Source organism: Osmerus eperlanus, chromosome 5, assembly GCF_963692335.1.
Source record: "Osmerus eperlanus chromosome 5, fOsmEpe2.1, whole genome shotgun sequence".
NCBI lineage: Eukaryota > Metazoa > Chordata > Actinopteri > Osmeriformes > Osmeridae > Osmerus > Osmerus eperlanus.
Genome location: NC_085022.1, coordinates 5,169,794 through 5,180,114, shown reverse-complemented (window position 1 = coordinate 5,180,114; position 10,321 = coordinate 5,169,794). Strand labels below are relative to the sequence as shown.

The window sequence follows — 10,321 nt, the reverse complement described above, 5'->3', positions numbered from 1 at the left end:
GATCACCAGGGGGTCACCACAACAGACACACACACAGACACATTTAATCTGATACTCATTCAAACACACACACACACACACAAATACACATGCACACACACAACCAATGCCCGGACACAAAAGCAGACTTGGTGATTAACAAACAGATAAAGATGAAATCCTATTTCTAGTCAGGATCCTAATTTGACTTGCTCAGAAACCAACCGAACCACAAAAACATATTTGACTCTGTGGTCCAGGTCCAGGCCCTGCGCCAGGTCCTCTCGACTGTAACTGAACCAGACTACAGTTGATGATTGGCAAGAAACTGGAGGGAAAGTCAGTATCAACTACATGGATGAATTAAACAAGCTAGGTCAGGTGACAGGGCTAGTCTGACAACATTAGCATGAAATGATCTTAGCTAAGTATCCTGCCATTAAACTTTACTTTCAGGCACTCTTGCTTATCTTTAGGCTACCTCTCTATCCCTCTGAAAACCCCCTGCCCCCGTTCGGTCACAACCTACATATTTTAACTCCATATTGCAACAGACGATGGTTTGAACTACAGTGCCTCAATGCCTCTGACTCGACCGATCACTGCCCCTGCAGTGCGTACAGCTGAGAGGAGGAGTGTTGGTCAATGTGGCAATGCTAATTATAAAGCACTTAGAAAAGCCGCTGCGTTCTCGCTGTCTGGCGTGGAAACTGTTATTTAACAGTTTTTGCTACCGTAATAGTCTGGAATTCGCACGGTTGGTTTGTGAACAATCGTCGTCGCCACCACACACATGTGCACTGCAGATAAGATATTCTTACAGCATTCCGCTGTAGAACAGAGGTTCCTTTGGAAAGTTCCGTCGGCATTAGCTATACCAGACCTGTGACAGGTATGCATTTCCACTTGTCATAATTAATGCAGTAGTTTACGCGTCACTGGTTCTGAAAATCCAATTAACTACAACCGTGCATGACAAACACATCGACCAGAACACAGCAAACTGCCGAGGCGTGGGCGCTTGCACGCCAGGAATGCTGGTCAACTTCTGTCGAACATTCTCACAAGTAAACTTGATTATAGTTACCTTTCACGCACAGAACTGAACAACACAAATTGAGCATGTTTTTACACTTTAATTCCATAATTAAGTTCATGGCTATACGCTGAATGGCGCTACCGCTGTGTTATGTATCAGTGCCGGCGTAAAATCCCTAGTCTAGACATTGTTTATATAAATAATACTTGTGTGAGTCAATAGCTATAGCTTTCCACACGTGTCACCATTTTAGCATCAATTTTTCAATTATCTTAAATATTAGCTGGGTCAATCTATAGCCAAACTAGGTATCGGTGGTACTTCAATATACACAATTCCTCATAGCTTTTTTTTGTGCATTGGCAATGGGTACAGACTTGCTACTATACTGTGTGTCCATGCTGATTTACAGTAGTTTATTATTCTTGGAGAATCACACTGCCCCTGAGTTTGTAGGTTGTTTGCATACACTTTAAAGTTATTTAAGTTCTCCATCCAAGTTAAACCAGTGACTCGCACACGGGGGGATTGTCTGAGTCTTGACTATGCATTGAGCTTAGGCCGGTGTCCGAGTCCTCGTCGTTTGTGTTGCAGGTCTTGGATAGACCCCGAGCCTGCTCCACCCACCCGCTCTTTTCCAGGGAGGGCAAAATGTCAGCCTCGGTAACAACGGACTCCTCTTCAACAACCTCGGTAAGTTTCTCCTCCATTAAATCCATTGCGTCTACTTTGGCCATCAAAGCCGTTAGCTCTTTTTCTTTCGCGTCCCATAACTCCTGGCTTAAGTCCAAATCACCCCTAATAGCCTCTAAATCCGTGTTCAAACGGAGACCGATGTATAAACTCGTGTCTAGCTGTGTTTTGATTCTCTCCTCCTCCACTACCAAGTCGTTCTCCGATAAACTGTCAACATCTGTCTCCGCGGGCCCGGAGGTTGCGCCAGCGGACGGAGCTGCAGCAGCTGCCGTACTCAAGTCCACAGAGTCGGCTAAACTGTCTGTATCTTTGCCCGAGAGCTCATCCCGTCGTCGTTTCATCCACCTTTGGTTGAGTTCTTCTTGGATCTCACCTGTGATGCTCTCCATGAGCGCCTCGCGCTCAGTCAGCTCCTCCTGAAGCCGAATGACCTCTTCGCATCTGCGCGCGTACTCCTCAAATTGAGCGATGGCCTCCGCTGTGCACGGGATGTCCTTCTGTGCTTTCGAGACAGTTTCCGAACTCGAGTCCACCATGTATGTGTCCTGCACATAGTTTACGCCATGTCTTTTAATTCGGTCAAAGTGTACTTTAGCCTCGTACCTGTCGATCTCTCTGTCTAGTTCTGTGACCCTCTGGATCTGCTGGCGAATGGTGTGGTCCTGAGATATCACCAAGTGCACCAGGGTCTCCATTTTCTCCACAGAGGACTTGTCCTTGGTCACAGACTCTTCTTTCTTTTTGTTGATTTTGTCCAACTTTCGAAAAGCTTTTCTGACAATTCGCCGTTGCTTTTCCTGGGTGATAGCCATAGTGACCCGCGGCGCTCCTTTGAAAACGCACGGGCTGTCCTTGCTCTGAACGACGCGCGCCTCAGCACTCCTTGGTCCGTTGTTCGGTAACGACGCGTCCGTTTTCACCAGCACAAACCTCACGTTTTCCTGCTCATCCCCCCATGCGCTCCAGAGACGGAGGATTTTCGTTTTGTTGGGTAAGATCCTCTCGAACCCTCTCCATTTCTCTACTATGCAGTAGGAATGTGGCGCGCCGGACAGCATCCCCGCGGACGCACCTTGCTGCAAGTTCTGATCTTCCAGGAGAACTTTCACAACATCGGCGCTGGTGGTGCGTTTGGATAGCCCGGAGACCAGCTTCTCCTCTCGGCACACCCAAACCGAGATTTTGCATTCGTCTGGATCCATACCTGGTCCAGGAAAGAGACGTGTTCAATAAATACTTAATTTTTTCCCTCTTGCCTATAAACTCGTGGTCCCACTTTCCATGCCAGGAGGAAAACAGTTCACAATTTTTTCAAAGAAGCATATCCTTCCCAATCCTCTTAGTCCTACATTGATTTCCGAGGAAGGCAGGGCGCCATCCGATACTTTATTGATGGGAACATCCCCCCATTTTCCAATCCCAGCCGTGAGCGGTGAGAAGAGCGTCCTTCCTCGCCTTGGAGACGCAGTTCTATTCTGAGGCGAGAAGTTTGGAGCCGCACTCGAGTAGGGAACGCCCTCTGCGCGCAACGGGACTCTCTCCTCCCCAAGCTCTCCAAGCGCGCTCTCTCGCTCTTTCTCTCCTGCCCAATCTCTCCACGCTCTCTCTCTCTCTTGATCACATGACACAACAACTAGTCGTAAGGTTTTTTTTCTGCTCTGCTGCCGAAATATATGGGCATACCATTTTAAACTGTAGGCAGTAGTTCACAATAGGCTATGCTAATACAAACAGCATAACTAGATTTGTAAAAATGAAATAGGAACAGTATGGCATTAAAAGGGGAATATACACAATTGTCTGGATCTCCTGTTTTCTATAGCACTCATGTGTTAACCATGATTGACCTTTGACTTTTTAAGTCAGGCTATTTCAAAATATTTTAAGGTCGAGAATATATGCATAAAAATAAACCACAAAAACGTTTTTCTTGTTTGTTTTTCCCCGCCGGCGATTATAGAGCAGGATTGTTGTCCCAGTGTAGGCCATGTGTACATATTAAATACCCGTGCCGGGGGGCTTACCCTCCGCTGACCTGGCAGGAGGTCGGGATGTCAAGTTTGTTGATGAAATACGACTATATCCCCTGGTTAAAGGTAATCACACCAGTGTATTCTCTGTCTCCTACGTCAAACCAGGAGATTTAAACAAAGAGGATTGACAAAATAGGATAGGATATGAATGAATCAAATTAATTCCTAACAACTATATTCTGGACGTGAGCACAGCGTTAAATTTAATGTGTGGGCCTAACTGGTTGACAGGATTTTACAGCTCACCCAGGAAACTTCGGAACGTATGATAAGGGTGATATTCGTGATACCTCAACATAGAACAAGATTTCTGTGAAACAGAAACAGCAATTTCATAACAAAAACAATTAACCTGCCTCACATCTTCATAGGCCACCATTGTTTTTATTCATAAGATGACTTTTTCGTATTATATCGTTCCTCAAGTTCTTTGGTACAAAGACGCCACCTGCTGTTTTAAACGAGTTTTGCGCATTTGTTGTGGGAATAGAAATAGAAAACAATTATAAATAAATGTAAAAAAGGAAATAGATCAGAACTGCCTGTTTATTTCAATTGGCTATTATATGCATACAAAGTTTCTAGAAACCTATAAAATAACTAACATTTTAGCAATGAGGAAAAAGTTACAAAGCCAAGAGCGGACCCTGTGCAGTGACAACACACAATTATTATCCTCAAAATTCCCACTTTCAATCCTTAAGAATATTAGAGATATGAAACATTTGTACCAAACTCTGAATACATTATCTTATTTATACAAAGCACCTTTTTAAAATCTTCTGCACACAAAATATACCGTTCAGAGGCAGACCAAGGGTCAAAACTCAAAATATTTACTTTGAGGTGCACTTGAAAAGTTCTCCCTCACATGCCAGAGCCAAGCATAGCTTAGCTAAGTCTTATATGTGGAACACATATTTGACTCAGGTCTGTCTTGAGATGTACACATGGAGCACAATCAAACAGAACCTGCTGTTACTGTGTTCATCAATAAATCTTACAGAGTTAGTGTCTGTCACAGGGAAATACCTCACAGCTATGGAACCAACTCACTCAACATTTTCAGAAACACAAGGACAGACAAGTATACTTAGAATAAATCAGGTCCAGGACTGTTCTGATTGGCTGTTGGGTCTTAGCGTGGGGTGATAGGTTCATATAATGCGTACATATGATTGTGACATAAGTCATTTTCCCCAGTAGTGACATTCTAGCAATTCAGGCCAAGTAAAGCCTCCTCTCATCTACCTCTGTGACATTCATATAGTGACGGCATAAAACAGCCACATTAGGAATCTGCAATTGGGGTTCAAGCCCAACGTCCGCAACATTATGAAATAAAACAACTCAACGGTTGAGATTGTTTGTGGTTGTCGACACTTACGCTCCTTCAAAACCAATTGAACTCAAGATGTAGCTATACTAGAATACAGTTCTACTGACGTGATGACAATTAAGACAATGACTGACAATTAAGAAGCCTGAATTGTTTTACTGTGACGGCACAGGAGAAGGCATTCTGGTGATCTCTTCCTTTCATGTCGGTATTTAATTCTATATTTGGTTTTTCCGTCCTCGTGTCTTTTCTCCCGAATGTGAAGTGTCCTGACCCAAGGCACATCCTGCTACTCTGCAGACCTGAACCACACCGACGCCTGCTTGTTTCTGGATTTTTGGTTTTTGATAGGCAAGGCAAAAGTATTTCTGTTGTGTACGTTATCCAGAAAAGAAAAACTCCTGTGAATTGGGTAATCGTCTTCTCTAGTCGTAACTCATCACAGTTGTCCCTTTTAAGGCTTGAAGTCCTGTGTGACCCACGGGCAGAGAGGCAGCAAGCGGAGTAAGGCTGGAGAGGCTCAAGCACTGTCGGTCACAGGTGGGTCCCTTTCATCAGCAGGTGTGGAGGCATCCATCGACTCCAGACTGAGTTGTTTTTGCGGAGCTGAGAGGGTATGGGTGGGGGGTGACCAGGGGTGTGGCAGTGATGCTTCCAAAACTCAGCTAATCACCGTCATTCTACACTACCATAGAGAGGAACCATCTAAGTGCTTTAGGACTCCTCCGCAGTACTGTATGTGCACGTGTGGGGATGCATCATGATGTCCGCTGTTAAGTTGCCTCAACCCAATAAAGTTCTGTGATTTTGAGTTAGTGGGACTTTTAGCAGCTCAGAACAGAGATGGTTAGAGATCTCTGGCTTGCGCTGGCAGTGCTATGTGTTCCAGTGCTTCTGCTGAGTGTGTACAGTTCATGACTCTGACCGGGCGATCCTCCCAGGGCCTCCTCTCTGCCTTACCCAGAGAGAACTGCTGAATGGACCACCTGAATTTGCTGTGTCATTCATTTTTTCGGTCTGTTATTGTCACTGGAGTCGCAGAAACAATTACCAGCATCAGTCACAGTCTCATATTATGTACAAGTTTTACAGAAGTGGATGTCTGGACTAGTAATAAAATGTCAAGCATCTATTGTCTTTGGGATATTTTTGTTGTCACATAGGGGTGTGACAAAGGCCAGAGGCCTTGACTAGTGTTGTGTTTACCTCTTCAAGCAAGGCTTCTTTAAATGCTATCAGCTTCTAGCAGTGATCTTGGCATTATACCAGACCTGGTTCCATATAGAAGGCCTTCCAATCACCTCATACAATTGTATTCCATGTTCTAAATTCCTGTTCTCAGTCCTTGAATGTGTGCTAGGTCACATTCTAGGCTGGGTCTACTGGTAGCAACCTAATTATGTAAATAAAGAATCTAAACATAACTGTCACAACCACAAATTTACAGCTGCACTCATACACGTATACATTAAAAAGACAACAAAATAAAATAATAATTATATTATTGTCCATAATAGATTTCACCCCTATGTACCCACAGAGGGTATGGTAGTAGTCTGTAGTGGAGGCACAGCCTGTTGACACAAGGTTTCCAGTCTTTCTGTAGTCTAGATCCAATTCTTCAAGAGGTTGATTCATGTCTAGCCCACAAGCACGAACAACAGCAGCTATACACAGGGTCATTCTGTCCACCAGGCCTCTTTATGATCACATACAGAGCAGAGAAGACTCCCTTGGGCAGAGAAGTACCTCTCAGTCAATCATTCGGTCTGGATTGTGTGTGTGTGTTATTATTCCATGGCCAGCTGGTAGATGTGAACGTTCATATGTAGTGTTTATTACACAGAGAGAGTGTTTAATCCCACTCTGTGAGTGTGTGTGTGTGTTAATCTTTGACTAGCCTATAGATGTGGTGCTGGGCCCCGTGCTCGTTGTTCGACACCTCGAACACGCAGGCCATGCACAGCAGCGTCTCCTGGGTGTCTCTGTTGGTCACCACCTGCAACACAGAGAGGCAGGCATGAACGCTGCTACATGCTACCAGACAGTCTGTCTGTCTGTGTGTCTGTCTGTGTCTCAGTCTGTCTGTGTGTCTGTCTGTGTCTCAGTCTGTCTGTCTGTCTGTGTGTCTGTCTGTGTCTCAGACTGTCTCTCTCTCTGTCTGTCTGTGTCTCAGTCAGTGTGTCTGTGTGTCTGTCTGTGTCTCAGTCTGTCTCTCTGTCTGTCTGTCTGTCTGTCTGTGTCTCAGTCAGTCTGTCTGTCTGTCTGTCTGTGTCTCTGTCTGTCTCTCTCTCTCTCTGTCTGTCTGTTTCTCAGTCTGTCTGTCTGTGTGTCTGTCTGTGTGTCTGTCTGTGTGTGTCTCAGTCTGTCTCTCTCTCTGTCTGTCTGTCTGCGTCTCTGTCTGTCTGTCTGTCTGTCTCTCTGTCTATGTCTCAGTCAGTCTATCTGTCTGTGTATGTCTGGAGTGCACACTGATGTCAGGACCCTGGCCCTCCAGGGTCGACTCACCAGCAGGATGGTGAAGTTCTCCAGCACGCTGTTCATCATGTACTTCTCTGGCAGGTGCTTGAGCTTGTGGATGAAGTTAATCATGTACTCGCACATGGGGGAACGGTTGAGGCGGTACACGAAACGTCCGTTCTCAAACCTGGCGTACTCCGTCTAGGAGGGGGGGGGGGGAAGGAGGAAGAGAAAGAAGGAGGGGGGCGGAGAAGGGAAGAGAAAGAAGGAGGGGGAAACGGCAGAAAACGGGGGAGGGAGAGAGAAGGAGGGAGGGAAGGAAGGAGAGATAAATGGCCGTCCTTCCGCTTCACCTTCCTAGTCTGCACGCAGGCAGGTGAACCACAATGCCGTGGCTCCTCTCCTGGTCTGCCCTCCTCATGACCGAGCCCAGAGCATCTTCTTACCTCCACCTTCTCCACCACCTGCTTGCCAAAGGAGCACACCTTGGTGGAGCAGGTGATTGTCATGTTCTCGGAGCTCTCGTACTGGCTCGTCACGCCGTAGAACGCCCCAGAGTCATCCTGCACGTTGCAGTTCAGGTCCGCCTGGGGGGTCAAACACAGGTCAGGGGTCAGGGCACCGACAGCACTTAAAAGGGACAGTATGTTAAAAAAAATCGATAAAAAAAAGAAAAGTCCTAGGACAAGGCTGCCTCCAGGTGGCCAGGACAGGTACTCTAGCTTGACATTCAGAGAAATGTCAAACATTCTGTGAAATGTTTTTATAACATGTAATACTATTCAGGACGAGTCAAGGAATAAAAAAAATTGCCACCAAATGAATCATACCTGTAACTAAATAGATAGAATCGTAAATAGAAACCTCAACACTTGTCTAATGCAATGTTCTGTCACAGAACCAAAAGCTTCTCGGACATCAAGGTCAGTACACGCACGCAGGTCACGTCCATGTGAAAAAGCACGGGAGAGAGGAGAATACTAGACACTTCAAGGCTGAGTGTGTAGTATTCATAGAGAGAGCAGTCACCCCGTTGTTGTTCGGTAATAAGGTTATATATCTTCTGTTGTATCTAGTTCTGAGCATGTATACATGTGCTTCCTGACCCGGTCGCGGAGTGTGAAGGAGAGGTTGATAAAAGCCTTTAAGACAGCGTTAACTGAAGCTGTTCCGCTGGCTCTGGCTATCAAACAGATCCTCTTTTGTGAGCAACATCTGCTGTTTCACAGAAGCCCTAGGCACAGAGCCCCTGAGACATGTAGTAAATATTAGAGAGAGGGAGCGAAGAATAGAACGAACGTGTTTGTGAGACAAAGAGAGAGAGAGAAGAGTAGTGATAGAAAGTGTGTGTGAGAGAGACACACAAAGAAAAAGAGAGAGGTGGAAAGAGAAACAGAACAGGGAGATAGAGGGAGGGAGAGATAAAGCTACAGTGGTTTCCCATAATCTCACTCACCTGTCGAAGGGCAGGTGTTCAAACAAAGGCACCATCGTCCCCAACAGACACACACACACCTCACGCGCACACACACACACACACACCGTCAGTCACAAACACACACACACTCACTCCCTCACTCACAGACACACAGTCACTCCCACCCCCACACACAGTCACACACACACACCCTCAGTCTCTCACACACTCACAAACACACCCCCATTATCACGCAAACCTCACAAACGCACTACACGCGCACACACACCGAAACTCACCCAGAACTTGATGAGGAAGAAAGAGTTGTGAGGGCCTTTCCCAAACAGCTCCTTGAGGCCTCCCTTCTTCTCGGGGAACTTGTCGTAGATCTGCCTTATGTCCACAGCCTCCAGCAGGGGGTCGCTGTATGTGTAGCTGGTCTGGCCTATGTGCACAAACAGGTGCTGAGGGGGGAGGGAGAAGAGAGGGAGGGATGGAGAGCATCGATAGAGAGGAGGGAAAAGGACGAAAAAGAGCGAGAGGGATGGAGAAAATGAAAAAGAGAGGAGGAAAGAGAAGAGAGAGAGACAAAGATGAAGAGGGAGATATTAAATGCACGCTCCATATTTGTGTTGGATTTTAGTAGAATATATGGTCCAACAATGTGTGGATGACATCTGGCCATTCTAGTATTACATTTTTTATCAGACACCTTGTTTGAAGACTACAGGGTTGTTTCAAAGTCACTGGTGCCTACACTAAGAATAACACCCACTGTCCAAGTATGAAAGATATGGTAAGATAAATGTTTGCTGTCTTAAACATATATAAAGAAAAATGATAGCTTACAAACAGTGGCAGAATGACAGATTGCTTGTGTGGACTAGCAGCACATGTATACAGAAGTCAGTGTCTCTGGAGAACAGCCAAATAGCCGTCACTGTTGTTTGTGCTCCATTCTCTCTCTCGTGTGTGTGTGTGTGCGTGTGTGAATGTTTAGGTGAATGTGAGCGTGTGTGTGTGCATAACCATATGTATTGTATCTGTGTGTCAATCACATACGTGTACCTGTGTGCGTGCGCATCTCTGTTTCAGTATGCGATGTGTGTGTCTCCGTGTGTGTGTAGGTACGTGCTTACCTATGTGTGTGTGTGCGCACACCTGTGTGTCCATGTCTGTGTTAATGTGTGTGTGTGTGTGCTGCTCACGTCGTCAGGGCCCCTCTGCTGCTCCAGGAAGGAGGAGAACTCGACCAGCCTCAGCTTGGTGGTGCCCACAGAGCGGCCCTGCCAGGCGGGGGCGCTGGGCGAGGGGGCGGGGGGGGGCTCGTACGCTGGGGAACACACACACATTAATAC

At 46.1% G+C, this 10,321-nt stretch overlaps 2 protein-coding genes across 4 annotated transcripts in view; both read right to left on the bottom strand.

The window, feature by feature from the left end:
• Nucleotides 1-1,105: 1,105 nt before the first annotated feature.
• LOC134020959 (ras association domain-containing protein 10-like) lies at nucleotides 1,106-3,175 on the bottom strand. The gene has a single exon (XM_062461343.1). It carries the CDS (start codon nucleotides 2,914-2,916, stop codon nucleotides 1,519-1,521), a length of 1,398 nt encoding a protein of 465 aa, XP_062317327.1. The 5' UTR covers nucleotides 2,917-3,175; the 3' UTR covers nucleotides 1,106-1,518.
• Nucleotides 3,176-4,275: 1,100 nt separating this feature from the next.
• LOC134020955 (transcriptional enhancer factor TEF-1-like) overlaps nucleotides 4,276-10,321 on the bottom strand; it is a 29,203-nt gene continuing 23,157 nt past the window's right edge. For all 3 annotated transcript variants that reach the window (XM_062461340.1, XM_062461339.1, XM_062461338.1), the window contains exons 9-13: nucleotides 10,172-10,296; nucleotides 9,263-9,427; nucleotides 7,993-8,133; nucleotides 7,595-7,747; nucleotides 4,276-7,085 (exon numbers count right to left, since the gene is read on the bottom strand). In XM_062461340.1, coding sequence (XP_062317324.1) covers nucleotides 6,972-7,085; nucleotides 7,595-7,747; nucleotides 7,993-8,133; nucleotides 9,263-9,427; nucleotides 10,172-10,296 — 698 coding nt within the window. In that variant the 3' untranslated portion in view covers nucleotides 4,276-6,971. The remainder of the gene's footprint in view (nucleotides 7,086-7,594; nucleotides 7,748-7,992; nucleotides 8,134-9,262; nucleotides 9,428-10,171; nucleotides 10,297-10,321) is intronic.